The following is a 16,803-nucleotide window of genomic DNA, read 5'->3' as shown; positions in this document are numbered from 1 at the left end:
TAAAAAAAATCTTAATTCATAACTGTATAAAATCAAATGATATATATACATATATATATAACACATTGAATGCTATTATTAATATAAGTAATTAGCAATACTGAATTTGGCCAGGTTGAACAAATTCCTTTTAGGGTATAGGTTGAATTGGTTGGCCCAGCTGGAATGATAGTCTGCGGCTGGTAGAGTGCCTCCAAGTGGTGGGTCAAAGAGGCCACACTGTACTGCTCTAAACCTACAGGCTTGGCTTCTTTTTGGAAAATGATTGGTCCAAATGTGGACCGTGTATCCCACTTCCTTGCCTGAAGAAACAAGGCAGAGAGAAACCTGTTACAAGTTACACTTGGTTTTCTCTTCCTGCCTTCTGCTGGTGTTAGCCTGTTAGATTGTGATGAGAGCCTCAGTCTTACTATGAAGTGAGAAATCAGTGATTTCCTTAATTTGTATAAGTGTTGGTAGAAGGGAGTGCAACAGAGCCTTTTGGGGGAAGTAAGATGAACAAAATGTACATTCAGGATTTGTAGGTAATTTGGACAGAATGTTGCAAGTTAATATATTTTTATTTCTTGCATTAGGACTTACCTGTGAAATGTCTGACTTCCTAAGTGCCTGGGTGCCTGTGTATGCAGTTGTCCTGCTATCTTGAGGCAGTTGAGTTAGTTATGTTTTTAGCATTGCTGTCTTCCTTTCTTGGTATAATATGTAACTTTGTCCGTTTAATGTCAGTATTGAATCTTGATATGTAAATGATCATTGTTTGGTTTAAAGCAGTGGGATAAAGTGGGATAAAGTGGGTGCCTGTGTATGCAGTTGTCCTGCTATCTTGAGACAGTTGAGTTAGCTATGTTTTTAGCATTGCTGTCTTCCTTTCTTGGTATAATATGTAACTTTGTCCATTTAATGTCAGTATTGAATCTTGATATGTAAATGATCATTGTTTGGTTTAAAGCAGTGGGATAAAGTGAAAATTTTGCATAGGGTTAGCCTATATTTGACCTTGAGGGTGTAATAAAAATTACATTCTTTTAATCTTTCTGAAATCATTCAATATGGTTACATTGTTGGTTGGATTATAAGTGAAATCAGTGATTGAATATAGTGTAGTTAGAGTAGTCTCCAGAGCCAGAAAGCGTGGGGATTGGTACTGACCCTCTACATCTGAGCAGTTAGTATTTGGACAGGTTAAATTTAAGCTTTGTTTCCTAATCGATAAAGTGCTGACTGTGAAGATTGAGTGAGATAGACACTGTCTTAGGCAATTTGGCTGCTATTGCAAAGTACCACAGACAGGGTGGTTTAAACAGCAGACATTTCTTAAGCACCTTTCTGGAGGCTGGGAAGTCCAAAATCAAAGTGCAGTCAGATGCTCCAGTTCTTGGTGTAAGAGCCCTTTCTTCGTGGCCTGTGGAGAGATGCCTTCTTGCCTTGGTTCCGTGGCTCACATGGCTTTTCCTCAGCATGTACCAGTGAAAGAGCCCTGGTCTGTCTTTTCACAAAGATAGTGATCCTAGGGTGCCTGGCTGGCTTAGTCAGAAGAGCATGCACCTCTTGATCTTGGGGCTGTGAGTTGGAGCCCCATGTTCAGGGTAGAGATTGCTCTAAAAAAACTCTTCAAGAAAAAAAAAAAAAGATAGTAATCCTCTGGGGACTCCATCCTCATGACATCATCTGACTAAGCCTGAGTACTTTCCTAAAGGCCCAACTTTGTAATACCGTCGTATTGGAGGTTAGGGCTGTAATGTAGGAATTTGGGGAGGCCGGGGGGGACACAAGCATTCTATCTGTAACAGCATTTCCTTGTTTATGTTCTTAGCTGCTATCAAACTTTACAGTGAAGTAAAGATGCAAATAAGAAAGATACTTGGCAACAATCTAGTAATCTGAAATTTGAATTGGAAATAATCTGCAAGAATACATGGTTTATTTCTCTTTGAAACAAAATGTCTGTTTTCCAGCTGTGGCCTAGAAGCAATGAGCAACTTAATGAGCACTCTAGTGACTAGATTGTGTCTCAGTGTATTATTTCTGACTAATAATAGGGACTAGCAGTTTATGTAGAAAAAGCAGATTGTAGAGAGACTAGGAGATGTACCAGTTGAACCCGGATTATCTTGTCATAACAGAAAGCAGAGGTGCTGTCAGAGATGACTGGAGTCTTGTCACAAGGTGCAGGAGTGAGTATGAAGAAGCTTGCACTGACTAGCCAAAAATGGGACAATTTGAGCATCAGGAGGAATTAATGCAATGGATTGATACACCCCAAATACCCAGGACTCTGTGAATTTATGATGATACAGAAAAGAAGTAAACATTTGGTTATCTTAGGACAATGCCAGAGCACAACTCATTATTCTGAAAAGTTTGAAATAGCCGTGTCTTTGAACTCCTGGGAGAAGAGATGGAGATGAAGATTTGCATGAAACTGATTTATTTTGGACAGGATTCCAGGAAGCAAGAGTGAGGGAATGGGGAGAGCGTAATGGGGAATTAAGAAAAGCCAACAAAAGGTGCTTTACTGAGATTGCCATAAGGAAGGTGGACCTTAGAGAAATGTATAGAATCCCTCCTAGCTGAAGATGGGCATTTTTCTGCTGGCTAGTTCCCTTCCTTTGTAAACTGGATTGTCTTGAGGGTTTCATCTCTCCGTTGCTTCCAGGCTCCTCCTGTACTCTTCTGAGGCTTTGGAGAAAGCTCTGAGGTAAAACAGAGATGTGTAAGATGTGTGCCTAGGGGTGGAGGGAGGCAGGGCAGCCTCATGGTACATGGGTCTGTCTACCACAGCTGTGGATGCAATCAGAGGTGAGTGAGGGGATGTGATAAAGAGCACAAAACCATCTGCAGAAGGGCAAGAATCAAGGATTTATCCTGTCTTCACTGTACTTACTCTGTTCAGAGTATCCAGGTATTCGACAAGGGAAAGTTGTTCTTCCTGGAAGAACTCAAGCTGAATAAAAAAGTCACAGAAGACATAAATGAGAAAACCACTTTTAATCCTGAATGAAATAATGGATTTTGGCAGTGATCGTTGGTGATTACAACATCACAGGAGGATAGCTAGAGACAGACATCTCTTCCTAGAAGTACAAGTCACTTTCTCTTTCTTTCCTTTTTTTTTTTTTTAAAGTTTCATTTATTTAATCTTTACGCCCAACATGGGACTTGAACTCAGGACCCCAAGTTCAAGAGTTGGATGTTCCTCCGACTGAGCCAGCCAGGTGCCCCCAGTATAAGACACTTCTTGTGGTTTATTATTGTCTCTCCCCAAACAAGCAGCAATAAAAAACCAAATGGAATCTTCAGATCTAATTACAGAGGGGATGGAGGAGAATATTAAACACCACCGTAGGGCTATAATTAGCAAAATCCAGGCAGTGAGAAACTATAGGACAAATGACAGGTCCCCCCCCTCCCCACCGTAAGTTGCAAGGAAAAAAAAAAAGGAAACCATGTGGATTATGAGACTAGAATCATAATCAACCAAATGCAGTATATGGCTGTCTTGGGTTACTGATGGATTTCCCTACTGAGCAGGGAGCCCAGCATGGGGCCTGATCGCAGGACCCTGAGATCATGACCTGAAAGCAGCCGCTTAACTCAACCAACTGAGCTGCCCAGAGTCCCTTTAAAATTCATTTTGAAAGGGCTATGAATATTGATAAAAGGCAGAGGTGGCAAATTTGGGATGGTGGGTACATTCCAGGAGGCAGGCATTTGGGGTGGGAGAGAAGCATGGGTAGCTTTGATTGTCTTGCTCTAATTATTTGGGTAGGTGGATTCATAGATGTGTAATATTTTTACATTACAAAAGATGAAACATATATTAAATTCAATATAGTAAATAGTTTATTGAAAATGACACAAAAAGGATACTATGGATAAAATCCACAATGAGTAATGATGCAGAATTTGTGACCTTTCCACCAAATAAATGGCAAAAAGAGTGAAGACCTAAGAGAGATCAAGTCCACACATGTCTATCTTTTTGGGGTGTTTTTTTTGTTATTTTTTATTTAATTTTTTAAAAAGTTTTTTTTTTAATTTATTGGACAGAGGGAGACACAGCTAGAGAGGGAACACAAGCAGGGGGAATGGGAGAGGGAGTAGCAGGCCTCTCACTGAGCAGGGAGCCCGATGCGGGGCTCCATCCTAGGACTTTGGGATCCTGACCTGAGCTGAAGGCAGATGCTTAATGACTGAGCCACCCAGGTGCTCCTTGTTTTGTTTTTAAATGTAAGCTCTATGTTCAGGGTGGGGCCTGAACTCCCAAAGCCAAGATCACAAGAAGCAAGCTCTACTGACTGAGCTAGCCCGGTGCCCCTCCTTAGTATCTTGATAGGAATAAACCAAATATACAAGGATATTTATTAAGAAGTTGGAAATAGAATAGATATCTGATACCAAGGAATTTCTGTAAATCACTCTGAGGAGCAGTGATGATTTTATAGTTTCTTTTTCTGTTTAGAGAGAACACGTGCTGGTGCTGTTCTCAGTCTTATGAGCTGTAGGAAAATCGTTGGAAATGCTAGTAGTTTCTGATTGGCAGGTCTGTGAGTCTTGTGTTTTTCTCCCCCAAGTATAGGTTGTAACAAATTTTAATGTAACTCTCAGCTGCATGCTTCTTAGGTGCCAAGCACTGTTCCGGATTCTGAGCACAACAGAGTGAGGCGGCCTAATTAATTAGTTTCTGTGCTACGGTGTGTAATCCTGATGTTACTTAGGTGTACTTTAGGTGGAGTAGAACACCAACTCACTTTGCTGAGAGTTAAACTGAATTTGAGTGATTACATAATCATACATATGTTCATACGATTTTCTCGATTCTTAACTATTTAGAATCAAAGTTAAATATAACCTAATTTTAAAAGCTGGGATGGAAGATCAGTAAAGCAAGTAAGTCTTTTTTTCTTTTTTTAAATATGAATGAACTTGATTTACTTGTATTATTTTTTTAATAGAATTTAAACTTAATCTCTAGGGACCCCTGGGTGGCTCAGTGGGTTAAGCCTCTGCTTTCAGCTCAGGTCGTGATCTCAGGGTCCTGGCATCCTGCTTTCTGCTCGGCAGGGGGCCTGCACCCCCCCCCACCTACTTGTGATCTCTCTGTCAAATAAATAAATAAAATCTTTTAAAAAATGATTAAAGTAATCTCTACACAATGTGGGGCTCAAACTCATGACCTTGGGATGCAGAGTCGCAGACTCTATCACCTGAGCCAGCCAGGCACCCCTGGATTTACTTGTATTATTAGGGAAAATCTAAAACATAGTACTGAGCAGGAAAAAAAAAAAGCAAAGAAAATTTATATATAGAAAACTTATAAAAATTCGGAATTCAGGGCGCCTGGATCGCTCAGTCGATTGAGCATCCAGCTCTTGATTTCTGCTCAGGTCATGAATTTGGGGTGATGGGGTTGAGCCCCATGTCAGCCTCGTTCTCAGTGGGGAGTCTGCTGGAGATGCTTGTGTGTGCTCTCTCTCTCCCTCTGCCCCCCTTCCCACTCCTAGGCACACGCGAGCACACACACTCTTTCTCTCTCTCTCTCAAATTCTAAAAAATATGGAACGCTTCACGAATTTTGTGTGTCATCCTTGCTCAGGAGCCAGGCTGATCTTTTCTGTATTGCTTCAATTTCAGTGGATGTGCTGCGGAAGAGAGCATGCAGTTAATATAGTGCTTTAGTTGTGCATAGCTAACTCGGTGAGTGCAGCAGAGGGATGGATGTTCTCAAGGACTTCCCAAGTCAGAACTTTGTGTTTATGTGCTGGATGGTCAGAAATCATGCCTTTGCTTGGTCTCTTTTAATGTTGAGCCTTTTGGCTTTTGGACTGTTGAGGAGGGAGCATGGGGTTAGGAGCAGGGGAGAAACTGCAGAGGTTAAGATAACTTTACTGTAAGTGGGAAAGAACAACTCTAGATGTGAAAACACTGTATGAAAATAATCCCAATGTTTGTCTAAAATGAAACTTGAGAGAATCAGATAATGGAAATTGGACAGCCATTTAAGGGAAATAATTATTTTCGAGTAACTTCCAATAAGTAAATGGGCGTTGGATGTACATTTTGAAGAATGTGTTGGGAGAACATGGGTAATGGATTACTTCCAATGTACAAAAGATGGTATTGTATTTAAAGAATTTCTTGGGAGCCCTGTGAAGTGGTATTTATTTTTGTGATATGAATAATCACCTGCTAGTTGACCTAAACTCTGTATATACCCTTAAATATCTACTTTTGGGGGAAAATTTCTATAATATATATATGCCCAGGAAAGAGTCAATGGGGATGAATACTTAGTTTCTTAATACTGTGCTGTTGATTCTTATTGACGGGTGTTTGAATAAAACTTAATACTTGCAGGGATGCCTGAGTGGTTCAGTCAGTTAATGGTCTGCCTTCGGCTCAGGTCCTGGGATCTTGTCCTTGATCTCAGGGTCCTGGGATTGAGCCCTGCATGGGCTTCCCGCTCAGTGTGGAGCCTGCTTCTCCCTCTCCCTTTGGGGGGGGGGGCTTCCCAGCCCCCCGCCCCACTTCTGCTTCCTTTCTTGCTCTGCTCTTTGGCTCTGCCTTCTGGACTTGCCCTCTCGCTCTCGCTCGGCCCTCTCGCTCTCGCTCGGCCCTCTCGCTCTCGCTCGGCCCTCTCGCTCTCGCTCGGCCCTCTCGCTCTCGCTCGGCCCTCTCGCTCTCGCTCGGCCCTCTCGCTCTCGCTCGGCCCTCTCGCTCTCGCTCGGCCCTCTCGCTCTCGCTCGGCCCTCTCGCTCTCGCTCGGCCCTCTCGCTCTCGCTCGGCCCTCTCGCTCTCGCTCGGCCCTCTCGCTCTCGCTCGGCCCTCTCGCTCTCGCTCGGCCCTCTCTCGGTCTCTCAAATAAAATCTTAAAAAAAAAAAAAGACTTAGTACTTGCGTATGTGTACTTAAATGTATGTAGTAAATCTTACTTCCTTGGTTATGCAGGGTAAATATTACACAATGTTGAGCAACTTTTCTGCTAGCTAAAACAATATATAGCAATTGTGTAACTTGTGTATTAGACCTCTTAGGGGGGAGAGAGAGAGAGAGAGAGTGTGTGTGTGTGTATGTGTGTGTGTGTGTGTTTAAATTTGGGTGTGGAGCTCAACTCCTGGCCCAAATTCATGACCCCAGTATCAAGACCTGAGCTGATGTCTAGAGTCTGATGCCTGACTGAGCCACCCAGGTGCCCCAGTAGAGTATATTTTTAAAGGCTTTTATGGGAAATAGAAAACTTATCCAAAAACAGAGAGAGAGTATGTGTCCTGCAGCTTTAGCATTTGTTAGCACATGAGTTATTTTCAAACAGATTTCAGACTTAGCATTTATTTCATTGTAAATTTTTTTTTAAAGTTTTTAAAATTTATTTATTTGACAGACAGAGATCACAAGTAGGCAGAGAGGCAGAGAGAGAGAGAGGAGGAAGCAGGCTCCCCGCTGAGCAGAGAACCTGACGCGGGTCCCTATCCCAGGACCCTGGGATCATGACCTGAGCCGAAGGCAGAGCCTTTAACCCACTGAGCCACCTAGGCGCCCCTATTTCATTGTAAATTCTGAGACTGAGATGGTGGTTGAAAATTTTTTTCTTAAATTGACATTCTTGCCATCTCTTTGTTGTATTGTCCCTGATGATTGTGCTTTGTTTTACTGTTCCATAAAAATAATATAAAATTGCTTTTTCCTTCCTCCTTAGTTTATGATTATAAACGGGATGTACCTGAGTTTGGTTAATCTACATGTTCTTTATATTTCCCTAAGGGATAGGTAGTATCTGACATGTATTTGTTCTCATGCTTTGAGGGGAATGCAAGGAAGAAAGGACTAGGTTATGGATGTGGTCTAAGTTGTGTTTTGTTGTGGTATTTCAAAATAAGTGATTACTTGACCAGGAAAGGGAAACTTCTAAGTTTAGAAGTTAAGTAATTTAATTATTTCACTTGGTATGTTAAGCCAATTGCTAATCTTTTTTTTTTTTCTTAAATAGATAGTTGACTAAAAATTCCTGGGGTGAGTTTGTGTGTGGCACCTATATTATAATTGCACATAATTAATATCTCTTCCTTCCTTTCTCCCTCTGGCAGTGTTGAAGGAAGGGGTAGAAGAGGAGAGTATATATGCATTATATTAAATATTATTGTATATAATATTTAACCTATGTATATGTGCCTATATATGTATATATGCATTTATATATAGGCATTTGAACTAAGGTTGGGGATTTTGGGGGATATTGAGATATGAAAACTTAATTTTTTTCATAATGAAACTGCTACCTTTTATTTTTCAGGATTTTATTTATTTATTTGAGACAGAGAGAGAGAAGCTCATAAGCAGAGGGAGAGGGAGGAACAGACTCCTCACTGAGCCAGGAGCCCGATGTGGGGCCCAGTCTTAGGAACCTGAGATCACGACTTGAACCAAAGGCAGATGCTCAACCATCTGAGCTACCCAGGTGCCCCTGGAAACTTAATGTTAATAATTACACATACAATGAGTTAGGCAATACCCAATTTACACACATAGATATAATACCAAAGAGTTGAATGTATAACACAAAGATTCGTACAAGTAAGATGCTGAGATGTTTAGAATTATATTAGGTGTCAATAAAACCAATTAAGCCATCGTAGTGATGAAATGTTTTATATATACAAGTCAATATAAAGAATGCTAAATAACTCAAATAGCAAGTTTGTATAGGTAAGGAGACAAATTGACAGTGTTTTTGACCAGTAAAGAAAGGATGCACATTTCCAAATGCCAGTTTCAACTGGAAAAGTTTTAGGCTTAACAAAAATTCCATGAACTTAACGAAAGCAGAAACCTTAGATAACATTTTTGAGCATTATATAATGACTGTAGAAACGATCAGTTTAGGTGTACTCAGTAAGTAATACCGAGCTAAATACATTCATTAAAGATCTTTCATATAACTACTAATTAGAAAATTCAAACTATTTGTTTTAAATTTTTATCTTAACTTGAGTTAGTTAAGATACAGTGTTAGTAAGGTTAGTCAGGGATTTTTAATGTTTTCTGTACTTGGTAGCCTGAAACTTACGGACCTCATAGGATGTTTTTTGATGCATAACGTAAAGTATATAGGATTATGAAGGAAATCACTTATTTTGAAATACAGTTAACAAAATGTTAAAACTTGTAAATATGTACTGCTTTACATAATAAGTTCTGGCAACACATCTGAACTTCACGGCGATGGGTGTAGATGATAAAAATCTGCAGCAAGTTAATGTGATATGAAAATATCTGATGTATATTAATGTCAAAATTACAAGTAGTGTGATTCTACTGTGGTTTAATGCCAACATTCACAATTAAAGGAGGTACTAAATTTCAGTTAGGGGGTGCCTGGGTGGCTCAGTCAAAGGCTAGGTCATGGTCCCAGGGTCCTGGGATTGAGCCCCGCATGGGGCTCCCCACTCAGCGGGAAGCCTGCTTCTCTCTCTCTCTCTCCTCTCTTTCTCTCTCTCTTCCCCTGTTTGTGTTCCCTCTCTGGCTGTCTCTGTCAAATAAATAAATAAAATCTTGGGAAAAAAATTTTTTTTTCATTTAGGGGATAGTGGAAAATAAATAGGTGATCTTTATCGCCCCATCTAGGTTCCCTGTATCTATCTGTGGACCCCTTGGCTGTGATCTCAGATTAAGAACAACTATTCTATGGATTTGTTTGTGTCCTGGTATGTTTAATTTGAGGCTTGAGGGTTTGAATTTAGAATATAGTCACCAGGTGAAGTGTTTCTCAAATATTATAATTTTAAAAAGCCAATTTTAGGGACACCTGGCTGGCTCAGTAGAGCATGCAACTCTTGATCTTGGGGTTTTAAGTTTGAGACTCACATTGGTTGTAGAGATTACTTTAAAAAAAAAAACTTAACTAATTTTAGTGGCTTTTAAATATTTTTTAAAAAGATTTTATTTATTTGAGTGAGTGAGAGAGGGAGAGCACAAGCAGGGGGAGAGGCAGAGTGAGAAGCAGGCTCCCTGCTGAGCAAGGAGACTGATGTGGGACTTGAGCCCAGGACCCTGGGATCATGACCTGAGCCAAAGGCAGATGTTTAACTCACTGAGCCACCCAGGTGTCCCTCAGTAGCTTTTAAAATAAACTGTAATAATCCAATGATGCTGGATCTCCAAATAGTCTTAATGTGATCCTGTGATCAGCTTGGTCTCCTTTTTCCTCCTTGGGCTGCATTTTCTTATTATACATTGGTTTGTATGTAGTTAATAAAAAGTTTATATGTTAAATAACTTCAAAAAAATCTATGTTGGCTGTTAATGTCTTTTGCTTTCATATTTTTTTCTTTTATAAAACATTTTAATTCTTCTGCAGGATCCGGAAACTTCAGATACGGAATATCCCACCTCACTTACAGTGGGAGGTAAGAATTTACATATTTAAAGTTAAGATTTCTGTATTTAAGCTTACTGTTGTTAGTTTTTCCAAGCATTTCTCTCCTTCCCCCAACTCTGGTTTGTGCTGGAACACAAAATTCTTATGTATTGTCTGTCTTGCTATGGTCTTTTTTTGCAGGGTATATAGTATCTTTGTTAAAAAAAAATCTGCTCTTTGATGTACTTTGGGTAATTTTCCTCATTTGGTTCCATCTTAACAGAATCTTGTTTGAGATTTTTCTGATAAGTTCACCAGTTATATTTAAATATGAAGTTTCCTCCTTAGCAGAATTTTGAAAGACACATACCTGCTACTTATGCTTTATTTTACAATGTGAACTCTGCTTTCTTTTGCTCAGATGGTGGCACTGTAGCAACTGTGTATAAACAAACCGTTTAGCATAATTGAATAGCCATTGTCAGTAACTTCCAAAGCACAATAATGATGTCATGGTGAAAATTTGAGACACCAGTGGTTGAGAGATTAAAAAAAAAAAAAAAAAAAAGTTGAATTTTCCTGATGATGGAACCTGAAAATTCTTAAAACCTACCTTGGAGAGGTGGTACAGGGGAAACTGCTCAGCTTTTATGTATTTTCTAATATAAAAATCAAGAGTAGCTAGCTTGGTGTGTTTCACATTAGTCTTCCAAAATGACATTTGATGAGACAGTCCCTAAGCCCAAAACCTTCACCAAAATGCAAAGTATGGTTGAAGGTTTCTTTGGTGGTAAATTAAGGTAGGTTGGTCTGAGGTGTGATTCTCCCAAGGTCCCAGCTGGTAACAAATCATTTATGCTCATAATTTTCTAGAGAGCATTTATTTTCAGAACAATGTTAAGAGTTTAATCTTTGCTGGAAGAGTTGTTTCTTTGGTTTATGCTAAATATTTTCCAAGTTATAGGATGTATAAAAAGTATATTTTTGTAGTTGAAAAACAGTGACATTTAAGATTAAATGTAAGGCATTTTCCTGTTTCAGTTTAGGAAATTCACCAGCTTGGAGGATGGGTGCTGAAATCTAGTTCTGTGCTAGTCAAGGTTACTGATTTGGTTCCCCTATTGTATTTTTATTTATTGATTTATTTCTTTGATCCCCCTCTTTTTTAAATTTTTAATTTTATTTATTTATTTATTTATTTATTTTTTATTTATTTGTCAGAGAGAGAGAGGAGCGAGAGTGAGCACAAGTAGACAGAGTGGCAGGCAGAGGCAGAGGGAGAAGCAGGCTCCCTGCCGAGCAAGGAGCCCGATGTGGGACTCGATCCCAGGACGCTGGGATCATGACCTGAGCCGAAGGCAGCTGCTTAACCAACTGAGCCACCCAGGCGTCCCTGATCCCCCTCTTTTAACATGGGCCATGTTAAACATGATTTTTGATTTGAGAATTAAATCTTGTATAATGTAGCTTTCAGTAAAATAGTCAAATGGTAGCAGCCAGTTTTCAGTAAGTGAATTACAGGAGTGCTAGCATATTAGCTGCAGCAAGGGGCAGTTCTCTAGTAATTCGTTCATAGCATCTCTTCAAATTTAGATTGCACTAGCTTCTGAAGCATTTACTTTATTGTTTTTCAGTGGCTTCGCAAGCTTTTAATTTACTTTATTTTTTCTCATTCTGGATAAAATTTAATTCATGAGAATAAATATTTGCTGTGTCCAGCTTTTTCTTAACTTTCGTATTTCATTTTACTCTCCTACCAAATCCTTTGAGGTAAAGTGGAGTTGGGGATGAGGTAAAGTGGAGTTGTGGACGGTATCTCTGTTTTCAGATGGGCAGATATGTGCAGGATTCAAAAAAATAAGAACTAATACTGAATTGTCAGATGCTTAAGATTGGACTCTGAAACTCTTGACCTTTGATCTTAAATTTCTTTACTTTTTTAGTCTTTTTTTTTTTTTAATATTTTATTTACTTATTTGACAGAGATCACAAGTAGGCAGAGGCAGGCAGAGAGAGAGGAGGAAGCTGACTCCCTGCTGAGCAGAGAGCCCGATGTAGGGCTCGATCCCAGGACCCCTGGGACCATGACCTGAGCCGAAGGCAACGGTTTTAACCCACTGAGCCATCCAGGCACCCCTTAAATTTCTTTAAATGTTTGAAATACTGAATAAAAAATTACTGAGGGCTTGTCAGGAGTAGAATGAGCTATGGGGATGTTTTCTTTTACTTGAAGACTTGAATAAACTCCATCTGTTATTTTCTATTTGAGATGAGTCACTTTGTATAACGTTTTATTTGTACACACTGAGTATGTTGGTGGTGTTGTGCCAAAGCCTTACAGACAGTGATGATTTTGGATTTAAAGGTCCAGATTCCCTGTGTAATGGAGGGATTAAACTTTGAATCCACTCGTTAATCTTAGATTCACTGACAATGGAATGGCCAAGCATTTGTGTCTCCTGTTTGGATGCAGTAAGGAAATACACAGAAACACGGATGAAATATTCTTACCTTCAAATAAAATACAAAAACAACAGAGATTTGGCTGCTTTCAATTTCAGTCCAACTTTGAATCACCAAAAGTATAGACAGTGGAGGCACAACTTTAAATGATGCCATGAAGAAACAGCTATTCAAATCCAGAATATGAGACATTCTCCAGGACATGTGATACTGTTCTAGTCAAACAAGGGATGTTAAAAGGGAAAATAACTGTCAGGAACTAAGACCTAAAAGGGTAACAAACAAGCATATGCTTACAGTAAGTTATTTGTGAATCATGTCAATAATCCTTCAAAGCAGCATGAAGTATTTAGAAAAGCCTTAGTTTTTTGCAGGTGGCTTTTGGGGTTGGACCTGGAATTGTTTCCCAGCTCCACTACTTTCTAGTTGTGTGGTCTGTGAGCAGGTTTTAAAACTTTTCTGAGCCTCATTGTCTTCATTTCTAACATGCAGATGATGATCGCAGCCACCTTATTGGGTTTCTGTGAACATTAATACGATGATGTATGCTAAAGCCTGTGAAAATGCCTGGTACGTGTAAGATCACACGACATTTTAGCTGGGACATGAGCAACAACTTCACCTCCTCTTTTTTTTTTATTATTTTTTTTAAATCAAAAAAAATTTTTGGGACGCCTTGGTGGCTCAGTCAGTTAAGCCACTGCCTTCGGCTCAAGTCATGATCCCATGGTCCTGGGATCGAGTTCGCATTGGGTTCCTTGCTTGGTGGGGAGCCTGCTTCTCTCTCCATCTCTGCCTGCCACACTGCCTGCTTGTGCACGCGCGATCTCTCTCTCTCTGACAAATAAATAAAATTTTAAGGATTTTATTTGACAAACAAAGAGAGCACAAGCAGGGGGAGAGGGAGAAACAGGCTCGCCACTGAGCAGGAAGCCTGATGTGGGCCTCAATCCCAGAACCATGGGATTGTGACATGAGCTGAAGGCAGTCGCTTAACTGACTGAGCCACCCAGGCGTCCTCAAATTCCTGTCCTCTTAACCCTATGTTCTGGGGCTTTTCTCAGTCAGGTCCCTCCTGGAGCTCAGAAAATACTAGGTTTTTCACTAGGGGAAACTGAGTGTAAAGGATTACCTAGGTGCTAGGGCACTGAAAGGGCAAAAAGGGAATCCATAGGTGGTGACTTCAGGGAGTGTGGCTACCACTCTGAAGGCTAAGGGGTCAAATGGAAAGGCTGAGATTCCGATCTTCGAAACTTGGAGGGAGAGTCCTGAGTAGTTGAGACTCTGAGCAAGGGTTATGGCTGGTGCCTGCGATGGGGGAGAAGGGAGGTGATGAAGCTGGTTCTAGGAGTGCCCATGGCAGCTGGAGACTGAATTGCACTGCTGATAGGAACAGCTGATAAATGGGAAAGAGCCAGTCCTGTCTTCTCATTCCTGTCTTCCAGTCTCTGAAAGTAACAGGGAACTGTGGGTAAAGGAGTGATAGAGGGTATAGAGTCCTAGCATTGAGAAAGTTGAAAGGTAGATCTGGAACCAAGAGCTTAATATTCACTCACAGTTGTTTGTTCGTTTTTAGTGTGTATGCGTATGTTTTAATTTATTTGAGAGAGAGGAAGAGAGAGAGCATGAGCTTGGTGTGGGGGTGGGCAAGGGAGAAGAAGCAGACTCCCTGCTCAGTAGGGAGCCTGACTTGGGGCTTGATCCCAGAACCCCAAGGTCATGACCTGAGCTAAAGGCAGACGCTTAACTGACTGAGCCACCCAGGTGCCTTTCAGTGAGAGTTCTAACCCAGAAGTGAAAATTCCTCCCCTGCTCTGCCAGTCAAGCCATTTTCTGTGAGGTCACTGAAGGGGTGACAGAATCTGGGACCAGGATGGAAACACAGAATGTGATGCTCTGTGGCATTTTATCAGATTTGTATCTGGATTGTTAATTATTCATTCCACTGTGACATTTTATTTTATTTTAAAGATTTTATTTATTTATTTGACAGAGAGAGAGATCACAAGTAGGCAGAGAGGCAGGCAGAGAGAGGAGGAAGCAGGCCCCCCGCTGAGCAGAGAGCCCCATGCGGGGCTCGATCCCAGGACCCTGGGATCATGACCCGAGCCGAAGGCAGAGGCCTAACCCACTGAGCCACCCAGGCGCCCCATCCACTGTGACATTTTAATTTTTTCCTTGTATTCATGTATTGTTTATATTTTCTTCATGCCACCATATATTGAACGATCAGAAGGGAATTCCATTCCGGTTCTCTGTAGTGTATCTTCCGTGCTGCTTGTGCCAAGCAGGGGCTGAAACGGTTTCTAACCATGTCGTTTTGGACGGTGATAAAGCATGTAGGGGCACTGGATTGGCCATCTGTTTCACTGAGGTGTTTGTTTTTGGCCAATAAAAATATGAAGACACTTAACTTTTTGAAGGACCTGCTGCTGGAGAATCAGGTAGTTTTTTCTCCAAGTATGTGGAATGTAGAAGGAAAGTAGGAGAAATTGTTGCTTTTTTACCTCCCATTCCCTTGCCTGAGGTACTTGAAGAGCAGATTTTTGGTGTGACCAGAAAGATAGAATGGCCACATCTGTAATCCTGATGTCTAGCAGACCTGGGTCCTCAGATGCCCTGAAGGAGGTGAACATGATGCTAAGGATTTGTGGAGGCACCTTCTTAGACAAACAACACAGGGGTGAGGGAGTGACAGAGTCCCAGCAGTATACTTCACTTTCAGCACCTTTAAGAACATGGTTTCTTCTTATTTAGTATCTCAGATGGGCCCCATTTCCTAAATTTAAGGAATGTCTTTTTGCATTTAACAAATAAATTGCCAATGCCTTAGGAAAGGACTTGTCAAAGAGAGTTTTTCCTAATCTCGTTGTCTACTACTCTCCAGTCTAAATAATCAGAATTCCTAAAAAGTATTTACAGACACCGAAAGGAGTATCTTCTCTGAAAGAAATGGAAGACTCATTAGTTATGTATATGAAATGTTGCAAAGGGTATGTTAGGTTCTCATTTTGGGGTTGGGCAATAAAAGTAGAGTGATGTTTCCCCAGAGTTCACTGTCTGGGAGAATAACCTGAGCTAGTTATCTTCATCTGAGGGGTTGTACATGATGAGGCTCTGACATTGCCCCAGACTGAAGCCACCATTCCTTCCTTCCTTCCTTCCATCCATCCATCCATCCAGATTTTATTTATTTGAGAGCAAGAGGGCATGAGAAAGAGCATGAGCTGGGGGGAGGGACAGAGGGAGAGGGAAAAGCAGGTATTCTGCTGAGCATGCGGCCTGTCCCGGAGTTCTGTCTCAGCACCCTGAGATCATGACCTGAGCCGAAGACAGATGCTTAACCAACTGAGCCACTCAGGTGCCCCACTACTATGTTTTCTAAGGCAAAGATTTGAATATGCTTAGGATTGCATACTTAGATATCACAGTCTTGGTGGAAAGTCCAGAATATATGTTGGCTTTACCTCAAGGATTGAATATCCAGTTTTTCCTGGACTTAACTGAGCTAGGAAGACAGGTATCTGGGAAGAAACTCTGAAGAGATTTCCACAGTGTAAGATCTGTTTCTGCCATGTGTGTAGTCTGGTGTGATAGAGTAGAGGAAGCAGAAGTGCTGTCGTGGGCTAAATATAAGGGAGGGTTTTTTTTGTTGTTGTTTTCTTTTTTTAAGATTTTGTTTGTTTATTTGTCACAGAGAGAGAGATCACAAGTAGGCAGAGAGGCAGGCAGAGAGAGGGGGAAGCAGGCTCCCTGCTGAGCCAAGAGCCCGATGTGGGGCTTGATCCCAGGACACTGAGATCATGACTTGAGCGGAAGGCAGAGGCTTAACCCACTGAGCCACCCAGGAGTTTCTTTATAACTAAAGCATTCTCCATTTGTATCCAGCCTTCTGATATATATGAGTTGGTCTCTGGTTCTTGACAGGGAAAGCAAGTAACCAGTGTACTAAAAATGAAAAACCAAAGCTACAAGTTGGAAATAGC

General features: G+C 40.8%; 1 protein-coding gene across 1 annotated transcript in view; it reads left to right on the top strand.

Annotated features, from left to right (window-relative positions):
- The window catches only part of IGF2BP3 (insulin like growth factor 2 mRNA binding protein 3), a gene marked incomplete at both ends in the record, with an annotated part of 141,816 nt that overhangs the window by 32,487 nt on the left and 92,526 nt on the right, over positions 1-16,803 (top strand). The window contains one exon of the mRNA XM_080818419.1: positions 10,355-10,403. Coding sequence (XP_080674545.1) covers positions 10,355-10,403 — 49 coding nt within the window. The remainder of the gene's footprint in view (positions 1-10,354; positions 10,404-16,803) is intronic.

Source organism: Martes martes (assembly GCF_963455335.1).
Source record: "Martes martes genome assembly, chromosome: 11".
Taxonomy (NCBI): domain Eukaryota; kingdom Metazoa; phylum Chordata; class Mammalia; order Carnivora; family Mustelidae; genus Martes; species Martes martes.
The sequence above is the reverse complement of the archived record's forward strand: the minus strand, read 5'-3'. Positions and strand labels throughout refer to the sequence as shown.